Source organism: Cajanus cajan, chromosome 9 (assembly GCF_000230855.2).
Source record: "Cajanus cajan strain Asha chromosome 9, NIPB_CcT2T_4, whole genome shotgun sequence".
Taxonomy (NCBI): Eukaryota; Viridiplantae; Streptophyta; class Magnoliopsida; order Fabales; family Fabaceae; genus Cajanus; species Cajanus cajan.
In genome coordinates, this window is record NC_138525.1 from 727,248 (window position 1) to 747,869 (window position 20,622).

General features: G+C 28.7%; 3 protein-coding genes across 3 annotated transcripts; 1 reads left to right on the top strand and 2 right to left on the bottom strand.

Moving 5' to 3' along the window:
* Nucleotides 1-1,145: 1,145 nt before the first annotated feature.
* Nucleotides 1,146-2,123, top strand: LOC109814313 (protein NOI4). The gene is made up of 3 exons (XM_020378711.3): nucleotides 1,146-1,292; nucleotides 1,459-1,647; nucleotides 1,735-2,123. The coding sequence occupies exons 1-3, from the start codon at nucleotides 1,173-1,175 to the stop codon at nucleotides 1,774-1,776; spliced, it is 351 nt and encodes a 116-aa protein (XP_020234300.2). The 5' UTR covers nucleotides 1,146-1,172; the 3' UTR covers nucleotides 1,777-2,123.
* Nucleotides 2,124-2,744: 621 nt separating this feature from the next.
* LOC109814318 (transmembrane emp24 domain-containing protein p24beta2) lies at nucleotides 2,745-6,563 on the bottom strand. The gene is made up of 5 exons (XM_020378716.3): nucleotides 6,407-6,563; nucleotides 6,123-6,335; nucleotides 4,155-4,341; nucleotides 3,915-4,022; nucleotides 2,745-3,051 (listed from the first exon to the last, which is right to left on the bottom strand). The coding sequence occupies exons 2-5, from the start codon at nucleotides 6,333-6,335 to the stop codon at nucleotides 2,918-2,920; spliced, it is 642 nt and encodes a 213-aa protein (XP_020234305.1). The 5' UTR covers nucleotides 6,407-6,563; the 3' UTR covers nucleotides 2,745-2,917.
* A 1,494-nt stretch (nucleotides 6,564-8,057) lies between these two features.
* On the bottom strand, nucleotides 8,058-10,167 carry LOC109794407 (caffeic acid 3-O-methyltransferase 1). The gene is made up of 4 exons (XM_020353854.3): nucleotides 9,662-10,167; nucleotides 9,068-9,378; nucleotides 8,748-8,812; nucleotides 8,058-8,475 (listed from the first exon to the last, which is right to left on the bottom strand). The coding sequence occupies exons 1-4, from the start codon at nucleotides 10,063-10,065 to the stop codon at nucleotides 8,176-8,178; spliced, it is 1,080 nt and encodes a 359-aa protein (XP_020209443.1). The 5' UTR covers nucleotides 10,066-10,167; the 3' UTR covers nucleotides 8,058-8,175.
* Between the last annotated feature and the right edge of the window lie 10,455 nt (nucleotides 10,168-20,622).

Consider the following 20,622-nt stretch of genomic DNA (forward strand, 5'->3'; position numbering starts at 1 on the left):
GTGTTATTAGAGAAAGAAAAATTCTTGACCCATTTACACGTTAAGTCCTTAATAAGGTACTAGTAAATTTTCAGTGTTTAGTACTTATTTAATTAAGCAACACTCAAATAATTTTACGAGTCTAAACTGTTAAAATTAATTTGAGAGTACCTCTTATATGAATAAATTTGATTGTACAAATAATTATCAACATATATAGTTAAAATTTAAAATATTTGATAGTGATTAATTTTATATCATAAGTAGGTAATAATGTAATGAGGTTGTTACAAACAGATTATCCACAATTTTTATATTTGGATAGTATTTTAACTTAGATGGACATGTGGTGTAAAAATGAAATGAAATTAACTAATTTTTTGTTTCATGAGTATTCATGATTCTCACAACGCAATGTCTAGATTGGATACACTAAGAATCAATTTTCATAAAATAGCAAATATAATGAGGTGATTAATCTCATGCTTCACTATCGACATGTATAAATATGATTAATTGTGTCTTACAAATAGTTAACAATGGTATGAAGTTAATGTAAATATCATTAAGTTTACTTCAAATATAGTTTAAAAAAAAAACTAATTCAATCAATTATTTCTCAAGTGATAATATTAGAAGGTTATTGAAATATTTAATACAAATTAATCACTTCAAAACAAATTATTTCATACGAGTGTGTTTAACTCTATGCATTATATTGACACGTAAATTAATTGATATAAAATTATTTTAATTTAATTAATTATTTCAAGTTTGAATATTGAGTGTTAAGAAACTTGAATTTTGGAGAATAAAATTGTATTTCTGACATTATTCTTAAATATAAGTTCATTAAAGATGTAATAAGTTTATTTTGGTAAAAACAAGACAATTTTATTTGAATTAAATAATGATATTGACGATAAAGTAAGAAGAAATTAATATTTAATACAATTGTATAAATTTATTAGTTAAATCGAAACAATTATGTGTTATTTAACCTATCCATAATAAAATAAATATTTTGTTTCTAATAATATTTTTCACTTTTAATTAAATGAAGGACATAAGAAAATCATTAGAAAAACATGGAAGAAATAGATAATGATGGTAAAAAAAGGGGAGAGATTGATGGTTGAGAGAGGTTGGCTAGAAATAGTGTAAAAAGTATAGAGGCCACACCACAAATAAAAATGATAGAGATTGGGGGAGGGGGGTGTGGCTGTGACATTCTTCTTTCTCCTTGGGAACTGGAAAACAAGGAAAAGGAGAAAAAGGTTAAACCAATCCTTCCTTCTGGAGCTACCATGGCGGTAAGTATGCATTAGAATATGATGGGTTTGAGTTTGAGTAACATAACATGTAATGCAATGCATGATGCATGATGCATGATGCATGATGCATGATGCATGATGCACGATGCACGTATATATGTAAATATATAATTGGATATGACACACGTACGGTACGTACACACAGGACAAGGAGACGGATAGACCATTACCTAAGTTTGGGGAATGGGATGTGAATGATCCAGCATCTGCTGAAGGATTCACAGTAATCTTCAACAAAGCCAGGGATGAAAGGAAAGCCGCTAAGGTCGACTCACCCCACAGGCATCATAATTCCAAATTCAACCATCATGCCGTTCTTGGCAAGTCCCAATGTGTAAGTTCAATTCATTATCATCATTTTATTCTTCCTGCTTCTATTCTACTGCTTTTTCCCTTCTTTTCATTTACTTTATTATTGCAGAAAAAATGGTTTTGCTGCCTACACCCGTCTGCAGAATCATGAGGAGGCTTCTCAATTCATGACAGTTAGGAAATGTAACATAATTCCGGAAGTCTGGAGCTTTGTTAAAGCTATGATGGCTCCTGCTGGAATCTCTTGTAAAATATATACATACCCTACTTTGGCCTTCATTAGGAAACTAATATTGCATCATACACGCAGTTTCTGGTGAAATATTACTGGGATTTCTTTTTTCTCCAAAACATGTTGGTTCCACACCTCATTCACTCGGCATTTTTTGGATTCAATATTTTTTTCTTTTTTCAATTCATTCTTCTCTGTGTTGTTTACACTGGAGTTTGACATTTCTGTGTAACTGTATACCATTTAGTGGACCTGCGTATTGTATATTTCACGTTGGGTTACGCTTGTAATGTTTGCCATCTCTCTATCGAGTCACACGGAAAACTAAATCATAATTACAGGAAACTGAATGCAATGTTACTTAGAGGATGCCATAATAATCCACCCCGTGAGGAATTTAATATTTAAGTGCATAAAGTGATACTATATATATATATATATCCTTACTTGAAAATTGAAATAAAATTTACGTAGTACTTTGATTCAAATTAAGGGTTAATGCACCCTTACATACTTTTTCATTTTTGAGGATGTAAAGCATTTTTTTACCAGGTGCATTGCACACCTGTGAAAATTTCTTGCTATGATTTCTATCTAGCCTTAGCGTGTCAACCATCAATCCTTATTTTTCTCCTGTTTATATTTAAGTGATAATAAGGTCTTCCAAGCTCATTAGTTAGAGATTACCATCAAATATGGAACGGCTCATGAATGTAGGTAATCAGTGCAACTAAGATTTAACCATCTTTTTAATGTTACAACTGAAATGATACACGTTTAATAATGAGAGAGATCTTGTTCCCAAAATGCATGTGAATTTCTCTTAAGCCGGGGAAATAAAGTAATCGATATGTCTACGGCAAGGGACATGAGATGTCCTCTGCGAGTTTTACCGGATATAAAGTATAATTAACATTAAATAACATCTTTCCACAGGTAATGGGTAGGGATGAACAACTGGTCGTATAAATATCCATGTGATGACAACGGAATAAAAGTTTAGAATAACATTCTCATTTGTACTGTTACAGGTTCTCAGAACATTTCGTAGCTCTAAAGTCTAAACTCTTGAGGTACCCAACTTTCGTTCAAACAATCGCTGTAAAAGGTAGACTTGAAGCGCACTAGCCCCAATCAGTGCTACTGATTCAAAAATTGCCTTGTGTACTGCTCTTCGGCTCATTGCATCGTTCACTGCATAAACATAGTCAAGAAGAGTTAATAGAAGATAGAGGTTTGTAGCTTTTATCAACTAAGATGCTTAGTGTTAGTTTTTCGGTTCGAAAGTTAGTAAATGGACATTTCACCATAATCAAGAGCTTTGGAACACGTGCAAAGACAACGGAATGTGTGAACAAACAATCATAAGTCACTATAATTCATTCATGTAGATATGATTGCATTAAAACGTAGATATTTTCCATCTATCTTTTGGTAACTGTGGCTGAATAAATTAGGATGATCGCATATTGGGACAGAAATTTCCATTGAATAGTATCAAGAATATAAAACAAAATGGCGTGCATAAACTACGGAGTGTTTGTTTTAAGGTATGATACTCCATTCCTGAGAATCACATTCCCAAGAATATTATTACAAGGAATGCTATTATGGGAAATATTTAAAAATGTATTCGGTTAGATTTTAACATTCTTAGGAATATTTTTAAAATTTAAAACAATTAAAATATTAATAAATAAAAAAACTAAGTTAAAATGGAAGTTACAAGTGGGTTAAAAAACCTTTCTGCATTCCCATGGAATACAACTTCTCATCCCTCACCATGAGAATAAAATGAAGTAAATCATGTTGTACTGTAACTATTTCCTGAGAAAAAACAATACCCAGAAATATTTTTTAAAACTCCAAATGAACATAAGAACATTACATTCCCAAATTCTCATTCCTGAGAATGAGTTTTTTATATATGAAACAACCACACTCCTAGGGTTTTATCTTTAACGTGAGTATACGTATAATTGATCAGTATAAAAGATTTTGTGCACAGAAAAAAGGCAGAATTTAAGATAAACAGAAAAATAAACCTTAAATAATACCTATTGCTTGGCGGTCAGTCTGAGCCTCTAACCAATGCTGTTCAAACTGAATGTTGTAGAGAGCTTCTTCCAACTTTCCTATCTGCTCCAGCAAAGGGGTGAAATGCTCTGCAGACAGTCACACAAGTTTCAATAAAGTTCCCTTATATTTTAGATTTCCATGCAACCCTAAGAGAAGTGCTTTACACTAGATAAATGGAAAAGAGCAAATATATGTGGACTTCAGAGAAGAGGCATTACCATCTTTTGCATGTTGCTCAAAATAAGAGAAGTGACCGACATGTACATCAAAATCGACAGTTTCGTGATAAGGAGACTTGTTGGTGAAACAAAATTTATGGACCCCTGATTTGTGAGCCACAAACTCGAACTTCTCACTGGTCTTGTCACGAAAATCTTGAATTTGCTCACCAGAAGGTCCCTTTACCTGAAATTCTTACATTGTGGTTTAATGAGATTCCAACATATTATTGGGTAGGGTAGGGGAAAAAAAAAAAAAAAAGAGGAAATATAATTTCAAAGAAAAAGGTAATTCATATTAATTGTGTACGCGGAATGTGGACTTGTACAGCTGCCAGATATATAAATGTCCAAAGATTATGAAAAAGTAGCATAAAAATACATATATAGATATCTGAATGTGGACCATTTATATAACTGTAATTGCAAGCGTGATACATAAAAATTGCCAGACAAGATCCATAACATCTCTACAAATACTCATTCTTGCATAAATTATAGAACATTTTAACTAATTTGCACAGAGAAGTTATCTCCGAACCATTGATAAATCTTTTTGCTTCATTAGGTGTTTGCCAAGCAGACATTTTTGCTATACATTTAGGGCCATATTCAACCCCGCAAAATTGACATGTAAGGTGAAGGTTGTCCAAACTTTATCCAAAGCTAATTCATACGATGGAGTTGTCCTTCACTTATATGTATTATTTTGGCTCTATCTCTAATCAAGTCAGATTCAGATTTTTCCCTATGTTGCGTGAATAGCAATATGGTATCAATACCGGGTATAGGTACAGGATAAAGCATTAAAAATTGGATACAGGTAGATTAATAAATTTTTAAAAATATATACAAATAAAAAATAAATATAAATTTATATTAACATGGTTAAAACTTATAAATGATAAGAAAAAAAACGAAAAGCATCATTTATAATATAAAAGGAAATTAAATTCTTCAACAAGACAATAAAAAAATTAAATACATAAGCGTTCAACAATCAATATTTTGTAACACCTAAATATGATTATGATATCACACTTTAATAGTTTCATTCTCATCATTTCGTCATCCATAGTTTCTGAAAAAAAGTCATTCCTAAATTTGTTTCATCAACAGAAAGAGTGGAAACTTTAACAATATAATATATGAAGGATCTTCTCATTTATCTCTACTAATATCTCATATTTTCTCACCCTTATTATAACTCTCACTAATCTATGAGAGTCGATATATATCCAAAAAGTACCCATACATACCCAAACTAAGTACCGAAAAAAAAAATTCTGAAATTTTTTCATGCTACATACCCAACACGTGTATGACACGACTTTAGAAGTATCCATACTTCATAGGTATTTTTCCAATACACTCGTTCATGCTCAGTAATAATGAGTTCGGTGCGTGAATAACATGATAAGAAGTCCAATAATGGACATATGATACAAGGATACATTGTGATACCATCTCAACATTTGTGCTTAATCTAATCCAATCCTACAAAACTGACTTGAAAGGGGAGAAGTGCACAAGCTTTATAATATTCTCCCAAATAGTTGAGCATGGTCAATGAATTAAAATTTCCAGAATGAGATTGAAGATCGACAATGGATCCCAGGATCTAGAAAAATAACAATTGCATAGTTATGACAAAGAATAGCATATAGAGCTTCTTCTGCCCCCCTACAGTTACGCGAATATAAAACCCTAAACCAATAGCCAACAGGTATGCTAAAGAGATAGCAATTATGGTTGGTTTTGACTTAGAATTCGTAGGGTTTATTTAGCTTCCGTGAACAGAATTTTGAAACAAAGTCCTATCAATAACCAAATTGCATAAACCAAATACCCCAAAGAGGTGGACAAGACAGGAGCGCTGAGCATTTGTGATTCCCATTCAGAGTGATGATGGTCAAAATTAAGGTAAAGAAAACAATAAGAAGAATAAGATCGAGCGAAAGAACATACCACGAGATCGACACCTTCGTCGCCGTAATGCCAGGGAGAATCAGCCTTAATAACAACGAAAGAGACATGGACAGTGTCACCCTCGTACTTGACATCATGGGAGAAACACTCGTCTCTGTCTATCACAAATCGGATACCCTCTAACCCTTGCAAGTTCCACAACGCCCCAATTAACACAAACACCAAAGCATGACTCAACGATAATAATCTCATCTGCAAAACAATCGATTAATTCACACACTCGTATCAAAAACAGGAATCCAGAAAAATCAATGGACAGGTACCTTTCTGTGTGCCTCTTCTCGAAAAATTTAACAAAAACGATGGAGACCAAACACAACACGTTGCTGATTTTTAATCTCAACGAAGTGTTTAGTTTAGACCTTAAAAAGTGTTTGCTGAAACTTGAAAGTTGAAACGGCGTCGTTGCCCTACCTTCCGCTTTTTTAATGCGCGCTTGTGATTGGACCATGCAGCTCATCCGTCCAATAAAAAGCTGACACGTAGGATGAGACTTGGCGTCCTCGTGCGCAAACAAAACCAACGTAAGTTGAGTTCGCGTTGTGGATCAGCGCTCTGCAGCAATATGATTCAGATCAGATATAAGCAAATAAAAAATAACAACTCATTTTCTGTGAAAAACTCCGAAAAGTTAATAACCAACCTTAATTAAGCATATCGCTTTTAGAAATCTTTACTAATTTTTATCACTTTTATTAAATTTCAATATTTTAAAATTTATCAATGATTAAAAATAATTATATATCTCAATAGAAAATATTAATCATAAATCTAAAATTATCTATACATTTTTTACAAAATTAAAATTAAAATATAATTTATATATTAATTTATTTATATAATAAAAAATTATTATGTGCATTACAAAATTTAAAATACCAATATAATTTATATGATTTAAAACATTTATTTATTATAAAATTTGATTATAGAAAATAGATTTTATCTTTTGCATGCCAAAATAATAATTATAAGTATATATGGTTAAATTCAGTAAGATGTTAACAAAAATTAGATGATAATGTAGAAATATTTTACATTACATAGATTGACATGAATTGAGTAATGTAGCAATTTTGTACCATATATACATTCTTTTTTTATATGTTTAATATTGTATGCGATCCTTGTTGCCCACAAATTATTGATTATCATTATTTTACTAGACCGTAAAATATAAAGATTAAATATTATATAATTAAAATTTATAATAAATTATATATAAATAAATTTTATGTTTGAATATATAAATCATATTTAAAATTTCTATAAATAGATATTTTAAATATATAACTTATATTTTATATTTATGATAAATAATTTATATTATAGAATAATGTTATTTTATTTATTGATAATTTATTTAAAATTTTAAAATTTAATTGATAAATAATTATGTTAAATAAAAAAAATCGAATTAGATAAGAATTTAAAAAATATATAAATGTTTTCATCATAGAAAATGTCTAAAAATGTTCTTATACAAAATAAATATTTTTATTTAGTATATAGGGGTTGATTTATATATAATTGATGAATTGATATTTAAAATAATAATAACACACTGAGAATATTGAGTTTTGATAAAAATAGAAAGAAATATGATGTGTATTTTGCACTAAATTATCATCATCAGAATTTTGATATTTTACCGATAATGTAACAATTTTTATTCTTCACAAGTTTTAGGTTTATTTATAGTCCTAATATTATGATATGTAATTTCGTTACTTGATTCATGTGATGGTACGCTGCAAGGAAAGTATTTGATTTGAACTTATCCGATATGAATAAATGAATAAACATATTATTCATTTTATTAGCTATTATTTAGAACCAATATGAAATAATAAGCTTATTAAAGCTTTTGGGTTGTATAAGTGATTAATTATATGCTCATTGAATTTTGAACTATTTTATATGAGAAATTATAAGTGCATATATTGGAATAGGAGGATCTAATGTTTGCATAAAGAGGAGAATGAAGTTCTGGAAACGAAGATGCAAACGGCAAAAGATACAAAGTTATGCATTAATTCTTAAGTAATTCCATGACATGCATGTTGAGAACAGAAGACGCTACTCGGAAAGCATGGAATCCAGACCCTTTAGCCAAAGACTCGTACTCTTTCTGCGTTCTCTCTTTTCCACCAGAGGTCTGACATAACATTAAAATATCCATTTGAAACTCACACTTGGAAGCTAGCTTTGAGTCTGGACTATCTGGAATAATGCCTTCAACCAAAATCACCTTCCCATTGTCAGGGAGGGAATCATAGCAGTTCTTCAACAATTTCAAGCACTGTTCGTCATTCCAGTCATGACATACCCACTGCATTCAAACACATATATGGAAAAATATTTGTTACCTATAACGCTAAAAATTTATTTCAATAAGTTTCACCAAAAAGCATGCAACCAAAAAAGCCTTCGGGAATAGATAGCAAAATGATTAACGAAAGATTAGCAAATTATGGAAATTTATTAAATGGCTATTAATTATATTTTGAAATCTAACTTCATAACTTGGAGCGGCTCTTGTCAATATAAAAGCTTGAAAATGGACCGGATAAGCCAATGAAGACCTTCAAATCAATAACATACCTTCATAAAAATGGCATCAGCTTTTGGAACACTCACAAACATGTCTCCTCCAATATGCTTCACACCTTCACCAAACACCCATCTTAGTTTCTATAATATCTCGTCAAAAGAAATGTGATCATAAAAGATTTAACTAATGTTTTAAAATCCAACCAATCATTAACTTCTAGGTGACATAAGTCATAAGAAAAACAATTAATTCGATTCATTTTTAAATTAGCATAAATATATATACCATACTATATATTGCCAAATTAATGATTACAGGGAATGTAAGAACGATCACTATAAACTTCTTAAGTATGAAGTAATAAAAGCACCTGTATACTCTGGAGCTTCCTTAATGACATGAGGCAAGTCAAAATTAAGGCACTTTATCATGGGATACTTAGAGGCAATCATGTTAACAATAGCTCCAATCCCACCGCCAACATCCACCAAAGATCCAACACCTTCAAAGCCATTATAGGTGTCAAGGATTTTCTCCATTGTGATGCTTGAGCAATGAGACATTCCCTTATTGAATAGCTTGTTGAATCTAGGATTTATTTCGTGGAATTCAAAGGCAGTCATTCCAAAAGCATTGTTAAATGGAAGCCCACCCTCCTCAACTGAATCTGTCAAGTGGTACCTATAAGAACACAGTCCTTTAAACTCTATACCCAACAATTCACTAATTGTATCAAAATAGTTTAGTTCTGTCATGTTAAGTAATCTAAGTAATAGGGTTAGATCATATGGATCCATAAAAAATAATTGTTAAGATAAATTATGAAATTATCTTAGTTTTATCTTGGGGGACATCCACAACAATAATGAGCCTCTGAGTAACCTTCCTAAGAGAGTTAAAATAAAGAGAAGGTGGGAAAAGGAGCAGAGAAAGAGATGTTGGATGAGATAGTGAAATACACTACCACATGTCTTGGAGAACTTTGTCCTGTTCCATGAGAAAGAAAGGAGCGAGGGAGACACCATGTTGATTGTTAACAAAGTATTTGGCTTTGGGGTGAAGAGCATAGTGCCTCTCAACCTTACCATGAGGCAGATGGTGAAGGGAGCAGGTGAGGATGTGGAAGCTAGCCAAGAGGCTGAACATGCGGTCTAACATGGCAGGTGCTTGAGGGTTCTTTATGATTGGAATCTGAGAAGCAATTTGAGAAGCAGAAAGGAAAGCTCCAGGACCAGCCTTTGCTATAGTTTCTAAGATGCCAAGCTCCAGAGTTGACTTGAGGACCATGGGAACAGCAGAGGCACATGATAGTTCCATCGCAAACAGAAAGGCTTCTTCATCAGATACTACCTCCATGCTTTGCTTCATCAATGTGCTCACTGCTGTGCAATTTTTCCTTTTAAAAACTCACACATACTCACGTGTACGGTACTGACACTTTCGGATGAGCCCAAAGTATGCGTGCAGTCCAAAGTAATCCTATACTTCTCTTATTTATTTATTTATTCATACTCCTATAATTTTTCCTTTTAAAATATCTCCTTAGCACATGGGATGTTTATAATATTTATTTGAGGAAATATTTTGATGACATATTATTTATTTTAGGTATTTTTAATCATTATTTAAAAAACTTTTTTTATTAAAATATGAGTATGTTTTATAAATATTTTTTTTTTCTTATTTTATTAATAAGAGACTTATTTGTATGTGGATAATTTTTACTAAATGAAACTCTTTTATTTCATTAAAAAAAACTCTAAAAAGAGTATTTCTAGATTCAAATTTAAAATCCGTCACATCATAACTTATTTGGTTCTAAAATGAAGATCTACGAATAGATTTTTTTATTTATTTTTATTACAGAATAAATAAATATGTAGGAGTACCAAACTAAGACGCTTTGTTCAATATTACCTTCTCTTCTTTTTTTTTAATTCACTGAAGAGGCTTAAAAGTCCAAAAATAAACTAGAAATCACGAGAAAACAATACAGCAGAATAATATGCAACTAAACTAAAATGCGACCAATTAAGAAGAGAATCAAAATAAAACATATCCTCAAAAATGGAGAATTCTAATTTTGCAAGCCCATCAGTAACTTGGTTAGCTTCCTAACTATATGATTGACTAATAAATAGTAAGGATGTTCTGTTGAACATCCCTCATTTAAAACCTTAACGACAGAATCTGATTCTATGATAATATCAACCACCAAACTTTGTTTCTCAAGAAGACATAAAATGTGTTTGTATACACGTTCGCCTAAACATGAACATACGTTCGTTTAAAAGATACCTCACACTTACTTCTCCGTTTTGTGCTTTGAAAATCGGGATTGTCCGTTTAAAGTTTCTCAAATAGAAATCCAAACATACACATAGTCCATGAAAAAAAGTAGGGGTGTGCAAAAAATCCAAATTGATCTGAACCGATCCATAACCGATCCGATCCATATTAAAAAATTCGATCTATTTTGAAAAAAAATCCGAACCGAATCACTTTATAAACCGGTTCAGTTATCCGATCCATTTTTACAAAGTAGATCGGTTCGGTTCAGTTTAGTTTTCTAAAAAAACCGATCCATATATGAGTAAAAAAGTGGATAACTGCACCGCACCGAACCGATCCAATTTCAAAAAAACCGATCCATATTTTAAGAAAACCAAACCGGTCCACTTTATAAAAAATGGATTGGTTAACCAATCCACTTTTATAAAACGGTTCGGTTCGGTTTGGATCGGTTTTTTGAAAAAACCAATCCATGAACACCCCTAGAAAAAAGTGGTGCATTTTTCTGTTTAAGTGCGAACTCCCTTTCTTTAATACTGATTTCTCTTCTTCATTTTCTTTCTCTTTTTTTTTATATATTTTTTAAGTGTACAGAAATCGGGTTTGCGGATCCCCATTTCTCAACGTCATTTTAAAAAAAAAAAATTATAAAAGTAAGTACACCGAGTCTTAAAAATTATTTCTTTAGTTAAATTTCATTAACGATTAAATTCGTTAATTAATTCCGACATAATTAAAACAACCATAAATTTTAGATATATTGTTAAATATTACAATCCCAAGCATGTGGTTCAGCAGTAGGGGTTGATTCACGCTTAAGCAAAGTTAGGGGTTCGAATCATGTTTTATGTATGCAGTCGCGTTAAATCTTAGGGCCAGCTATCCCAGCCTTTGAAGTGCCTCCAACCTAGCGAGGAGATTAGTCACTGCTATCGGCCTTAAATACTCCAGGAACGAATCAAAAAAAAATATTATACAAATTTTTTAAGAATCGATACTCAAATCATAGATACTTAAATGATCTAGTTTATTTGTGTAAACTTATTAAATAGAAATTAAACATTTCTTTTACAAAAGAAAGTAAGAAGATTTTCTAATTAAATCATGAGATGAAATAATTATTTAACTTTCTTACTTGATTAATTAAATCAATATTTCCTTATCTAGTCAAAATTTAATTTTCTCTGAGGAAATTAGTTTGCATTTAATTAAATAAGAGAAGGCTGTTTGAAAATTTTGTAATTAGTCTATGACAACTTAAAAGATAACAATTAGTGGTTGTTTTAAAAATTTAAGAAACTCGATTAAAAAATTAATGAACAAATCACAATATTTGTAAGTTTGGGACCTAACTAAAATTTTTTAAATAGTTCAAACACTTACTAATTAATTTAACCGTTTATTTAATATTATACTTATAACTTTCAGTATAATATATTAATAGTTTCTTAAGTTGTTTGCAAACTTTTTATTAGATTTCTAAATTAAAAAATATATAATTTAATTTTTAAATTTCTATAATTTTTATAATTAGTAAAATTGCTGAAAATATGTTATTATTTATTGTTTTAACACACCATAAAATTTATTAGAAAAATTGCTTAAAAAAACAAAAACATACAGCAACTACCTAATAGAACCGAATAGGAGAAGTGGTTGATAGCTTCTTCTAGACTCCGTCTTCAATCCTTTCTTCTCTTGAGGTTGACTTAACAATGGCGGAAGCATCTTGAAGAACTTCAATGTTGAAGAAGCAACAAGGAATGTGTTCGGTTACTTCCCAAGGAAGTAGAAGAGTGAGGCACCAAGGTAAAGGTGGAAACCTTTGTGAGGAACCTAGAGAGAAGAAGTTCTCCATGGATTCTATGGCTTTGGAAGAGAGAATTTGAGAGAAATTCTGATTTCATTCATCCAAAGTGGGAGAAAATGAGAGGTTTACAAATTTATAGAAAGAGGTAGCTTAAAGAGCAAGCTAACCTTAACCATGGTTCAAGAGAACCATGGTTTGGTTGCTTGACCGGCCAACCTAGTTTAGGAGGCTTGTGGAGCAAATTTCTATATTAGCTTGCTTGGGAAGCAAGCTAAGTTAGAAGCTTGTAGTACAAGCTTCCTAAAGCTTTAAGAAAGAAGAGAAACAATTCGGCCAAGAATGAGCTAAGCGGCCTTAGGCTAGTTTGGCTCCTTAAATCCGTTCAAAAAATGTTCAATTTGGTTTAGTTAGGTTCATCAAAAAATGATAAGACCTAGCTAAATCAAATCCTTGAAAAATTAGGAACAAAACAAGTCTAATATATATAATTTTGCCTAGACCCAATTCTGGTCCAATTACTAGTCACACCCTCAAGCATTGCTAATTGTCACCCCACTTCTATTACTAAAAAAATTGAAAAAGAGTGACCTTCAATACAAGGTTAAATGGAGTAAAAGTTTCTAAAGAACCTACCCTATAAACAATATACAATAAATAAAATGCCTCATAAATACAAAGACAAAATAAACCTATATAAATAACTACTATATTTACAAACATATGAAAAGGTCTTCAAAATTATCTCATTCCTCTTAGTTCCTTTAATATATCACCTATTGGATTCCTTGACCTTGACATATTTCCATCACTACCTATAGTCCTACACACATATATAAACACAACAACCAAACTATATATCACTGTTTTAAAATTAAAAAAAATAAAATGAAAAGAAACTTAAAAAAAAAAAAAAAAGATTAATGCATCATTTGGTCCTGAATTTTCTTAAAAATTTTAACTAACTCCTTAAATTAATTTTTTTAATTAGACCTTCATCTTTTTATTTATATAATTTAGTCTTACATATGAGGATAAAAATACTTTATGATATTTCACGGATTATAAACAATTTTGTAATTTCAGAGACTAAATCATAAAAGTATTTTAAAAAATAAAGGATCTGATTATAATTTTTTAAATTAAACTTATTAAAAAAGACGTATTAAAGGGACAAAAAAATATCGGAACAAATGAGAGCCAAAGATGGGGTGGGTAAGTCTTTAATTATTCACATGCGTTATTGAATTTTATTTATTTTTTTTAGCAGCCTTAAAACATATCCGCAGAAAAGGGTTTGGGGTGGGTAAGTCTTTAATTCTTCACATGCATTATTTTATTTTATTTTACTTTTTTTAAGTACGATCTAAGATTTTTACCTAAAAAAATTGCTATCTAATTTGTTCATTTTGAGAGTATAACTTATAAGCAATGAGAATTGGAAACTACTAAGGTTAGTCTGAGTAAGGAAGGATTTGGAGAGTTAAAAACATGAAAATTTAAGTTTAATTCTCATTGCAATCATTTTTGTAATTTTTTTATCTTAAAAAAAAAAAACTTATAAGCAATGGATTAACGACAAATTGCTCTACTAAATCATTTCATACCAGCTAATATTACTGTTTAATATAAAACATTTGCTTTGGAACCATTTATTTGTATAAAAAAATATCAAAAAGCAATATGAAAAACATAGCATTCTATTAAAATGATCCTTAGTTATTTCTCTAGTTAGCTACTACGTTGTATATAAGCAATGTAATTTTCAGATCCATCATTGTTTGCAACACAAGTTATAAATGCCAAAAGGGAATAAAATACTATATATGAAATAGAATTAATGATGATAACAACCATACCATAGCTACCACATCCAAAGTCATATGGTACGAATAATATTATTTTTCACTTTATATCTTCACAACATTTTACATTTTTTTTTCTCAATCTCGTCATTTTATCTTATTTTGCATTTTTCTTTCTTCTCATCTTATATTTTACAATACCTTTTATTTTTTACTCAAAGAGCACTTATATAACTTTGTTGTTTTAAGAACTATTAAGAGAGTGTATTATTTTAAGAATGAAAAATATTAGAAGAATAAGTTATACTTTAGTGTTATTTTTAATTTGTATAATTTCATAATTTGATACTTGATATTATGAAAAATGTAAATTTAATATTTTTTTAAAATAATCTTCGTGAGTTAATTTGGTCTATGAAATTAGTAACATTGATCAACTTGTTCCTTAGTATTATTAACACGTTCATTTTAATGATCAAATTGATGTTTACTGTAACAAATTTGGTGAAACTGTGAAATAATGAATATGCATCGTTTTTTATCCTCTTTCTCGATATCAATTTGACAGCAAGTTTCTCCTTAAAAAATAAATATACATATACATATATAATAATAATAATAATAATAATAATAATAATAATAATAATAATAATAATAATAATAACATATTACGTGAATGAACTTTATCTTTGCAACAAAGGAAGTGGGTTGGTGTAACTCAAATACTAACACATTATAAAATTCTTAGGTAAATTATGTTTATCAAATATTTAGAGAAAGATTGATGATAAAAATTTCCGAGCTCAAATAGTATCCAATAGTAACAAAATATCAATAACTGATCAAAATATTGTTTTATTTTCTAAAAATACAAAGATAAAAAAGAGTGTTACATACGCAGAGAGTATATCAAATAAGAATTCTTCCCATTTTGAGAAATTAAAATTATAAACATAGATCATTAAATTACACCAATAATATATATTATTAAAAACTAGTAAATGTCAAGTATAAAATTACCTACCTATAAATGCTTGATTCAAAATTTTAATATGTATAATCATTGAGATAGTATTATAATATTGAATTATTATTATTAGTATTATTATTATTATTATTATTATTATATAACCATAAAAAATTATTAAGATTTGATGTCATGTAATTACTTAAAAAGTCATGTGATATTTAAAAAAAAAAACAATTGGTATGTTTCAATCTTGATTCATGATAAGATATAATGGACAATATATATTTACTATTACTCAATCATAAATTGTTATGTGATTGAAAATTGTTAACTTTTATAATAATTTTTTACAGGAAATTTTATAATAATTATTTTAAAAATATATTTAAGGATTTTTTTATAACTTATTAACGATGTAAAAATCATTATTAGATTGTCAATGTATCAAAATATATCTCTCGTTTTAAATCTTCTTTAACTCCACGCACACTGACCAAAATGTTAAATTTTATATTTCCTCCTTTTCCAAGCATTGATATCACATTCTTTGTAGCAGAAAAACTCTCACCCTACTTAATCCTTCAAATTTAATCAAATATCTATTAATTTTCTAACCTTTCAACTTTTAAAACTATTCATACATCTCAAATTAATCATAAACCCCTAACAGTCGAAATATGAATGAAGCTTCCAAAGATTTAAGGTAAAAAAAAATAATTAACTATTTATTTTTGTTACTGATATAATATACTGTTGTAAATACGAAATTTTTGCGGGTGAAATGGAAGAATGAAGACGGCTTAATTTTGTCGATTGCATTTGCAGAAGAAATTAGGAGCGGGACCCACATCAGCGGCCGGCCCGGCCCAATGTAGAAACGAAGCCGGCCCATGTGACAAGAAGAATCGGCGCCTGATAAAAAATGATGCAGTCAGGTAATAAATTAAAGAGTTAATCACTTATATATTGTTAGTGTAAAATTTTTTTACATTGATAATTAATTAGATTTTTAAATATATTATATTATTATAAATGTATTTATTTTTAATAATAACATGATATAATTAAAAAATATAATTAGTTGTTAGTGTAAAAAATTTTACATTAATTATGTATAAGTTAATTAAATAGCAAAAAAAAGTTAGAGCAAAAAAGACTGTTCCTATTTACTGGACTTAAATAAAAATAATAATAATAATAATTGAGGCATGTTGGTTGAAACTTGAAAGTTTTGTGAGTCTTATCCACATCCACATGTTTCTTTCTGAATACTCACCCACACGTGATTTCTTCCATTTGGCGCTACTGCTACTGAAAGGATGGGCCTACCAAAATGTGGGCCCCACTCAAATCCAAAGTCCAAACAATCATTTAGTGGGTCACAATAACAACTCTAAATACTATATGTAAACAAAACACCGCGTCCTCGCCTTTCCTTCTTTTCTCTATAATTGCCTTTTACTTTACCAATTTACCCATTAATATGGTTTAAGAAATTAATGAAATGGAACAAAAACATAACAATTATGATTCTTTTCAATAACCTTTTCGCCTAAGAATCAAATAATGATGAAGTGAAAACATGTAGATGAAGCAAAGTAAACTGAGGGAAAAAAAAAAAAAAGGCACCCCTTTGTAGAGGATTACGGAGTTTTCTTTAGGTTAAAGAAATGAGTATTTAGTACATTTTTATCATTAAAACAATACATGTAGAAAAATATAATATAATACATTCGTTCAAACATCAGTAAAATACACTTTTAAGTGTTATTGCTACATAAAATAAAACGCTTACATAAACAGCTTGAATATTCATATTACTATGCGTGTATTTGCTTATACGTTGAAAACGTGAAAAATCACGTTAACGTAGAAGTTATTACTAATAGCTTCTACGTTGAACGTGGTTTTCCACGTTTTCAACGTATAAGCAAACACACGCTATATTATTTTAAACTTATGTTGACGATGTCAACAATGCAAATCATATTATTACTTTATGTGATATTTTAAAATTATACATAATATCTTCATTTTTTATTATAATATCTCTTATAAGAGTATATTCTATGATGTGATTTTTAATAATAAAATTATTATGATAGTATATTTTAAATAATCAAAGAGATTACTGTATGAATTAAAAAGACAACAAATATCATGGGTAACTTCAAAATATTTGATGAACCAATTTGCAAGTTGTAATTAGGGATGATAAATATACTCGTACTCGCGAGAATACTTGAATTCGTCCTGACTTTGACAGAAAATACTTGGTTTAACAGGATACGGATATGGGTAAAACCCGATATATTAAATCGGATACGGGTATATACTTATTCGTCCCGTACCCGTTCGTTATTTCTATTTTTAATTTAATATCTACTTTCAATTTAATTATATTAAAAAAATTAATATTTTTTATGTGTGATTATTTATTATAGTATAAGATAGATAAATAACTTAATTATAATTATAATATAATAAAAAATAATTTAAAAATATTAATTTTTTTACAAAAATAAAAAATTAACAAGTACAGATACAGATACCCAATACTCGATACCCGACAGATACAAAAATAGGGACGAGAATGAGTTTGCCTCACAAAAACGGGAATAGATATCATGAAACCTGTATCCACCCCGGCCCGTTGCCATCCTTAAACTTGAGGTTGATTTAATAGTACTGTTCTTATCTGTTAAAATAATTTTTCTATTTTTGTTTTATTTTTTGAATTTGACTATTAGCACGGAATATTGAGACGACTTATTATCCAATTAAATATTAAAAGCTTTTCGTAACAATCTGCACGTTATTTTTTTATTTATAAAAAAACACTATGCAGGTTATTTTTGTACATATAAAAAAGATATATATGCACGTTACGGGAATAGGAAACTACCATCCTTGTGGTTTCTGAAATTTTGAACCATTCCTTCTTTCTTACTATTGATTTTGACTTTGTAACGTGATACTATGCTTATCTGCAAATTTAATTGCGGACAAGTGCATCATTTATTTTAATTAGAAAATAAAAATCAAACGTCACTTTATTGAAAATTTATTTTTTAACATCCCAAATTTGTTATTATTTGACTTATAAATTAAAATAAAATGATAGGTTTTTATTAAATTAAAATGAGAATTCTATAACAACTAGTCTATACATATATATATATATATATATATATATATATATATATATATATATAATTGAAGACATTATATCACAATAAAAAAATACTAGAGTTCAAAAAATTATGATGAAAATTCAACATGTTCACGAGGTGTTGGGTTTATAATTGGATATGAATTGGTATTAATGATTTAGAATTCATATGAGTTTGCATAATTAATTTTGAGAAAATTTATATATTTTAAAAGATATATATTTAATTTTTATTTTTATGACAAAAGATATAAATTTAATTTTTATATTAAATGTTGTTTGAAAACTTATTATCAAAAATGATTTTGAGTGTATAATTATAAATTTAGGTAGATAAAATTATTTTTGTCTGATGGATAAGTTATTAATAAGTACTTTTGATAATGTGAATTTAGATATCTTGAAATCAATTTTATTAATAGTCATACATGCAATAAACATGATTTTGATCATTTTAGACATAACAAAATTGATTTCAAACATATTATAATAGAACCAAATATACCCTCAAACAAACACTAGATCAAAAATAAGATCATGTAATTGTCATATTTATTTTTAGAATGTGTTCTAATTATATATATTTATTTTAAATGTCTAATTATCAATAAGAATGTAAGATAAACTATAAAGTCTATTTGGTTAAAAGAGGAGAAGGGATAGATTTTAATGAAGAAAAAGGAAGGGATAATTAAAATCTTTGTTTGATTGAGAGGAAGAGGAAGATTTTCATGAAAAAAATGAGAGTTTGTTATTTCCTTATTTAATTTTTAAGGAGAGAAAAAATATTTTAAAACTATTTTTCTTTGTACTTTTATAAATTTAAATTAAAAAATATAAATAAAAATATTTTAAATATTATTAAAAAAATATTTTAAAACTTCTTATCTCCTTCGTATCTTCTGATATTGAAGGAGATCCGAAATGAGAGGAGGAAGGATTTTTTTTCTTTTATTTATTCATCAACTTTATCTTTTTAAAACTTGAATTAAATATGAAAATAATACATTTTTCTTCGATCAAACATATGTAACTGACCAATTTTTTTTGGTTTGATTCATCACCATTAACGACCAATTTAAGATTATATTAGAAATAGAGACAATTAATTAATTTAAAAAAAAAACTTAATGGTAAGAGATCATATTACATTTAACTTAGATTTAGGTTGTGGTTTCTTATCGTAACTATAATTTTAATTTTGTTATTACTAGCAACAATAAAAAGTTGTTTCGATTTAAGATGTCAATCACCGCAATTCACAAACATTATTAGTATAGACAAGTGAAAAATGATCATGCTGTTTTGGTGTCATTATATCGAGTCATAAAATTGAAAATACCTTTTACAAATCTTCACTTATAACTTTCCTAATTTCATGAATAAATAAAGGAGTTTTAAGCACTAAAATAAAAATAATTAATGTAATATAATCTATAAATCTATACCATACTTCATATTGAAACATTAAGAAACGCTGTATTTACAGCTAAATATACTGTCACAAAACTATAAAAACACTAAATCTCTTCATAAGTCACAATTAAAATATCCTAATCGACATTCACATACACACCTATAAATAAAATATTTCTAATTACTTTCACCATCAAGTTCAATAATGACACTATTTTTACACCACAATAATGACACTTTTTGATATTTTATTTATAAATCATGTTACAACTTAATTAATATCTGCATCTTTTTCCTGTATAAGCTACTGTACGAGTAAAACACATAATTTGAAGTGAACAATGCATGAAAAGATTGTCACCGAAAAGATTAATAAAAAAATATTTTCTCTTTGCTAACAAACATTTTTGGTACATATAAGTTTAAGAAGAGGGAATGATGTCCCAATTTAAGATTAAAAAAA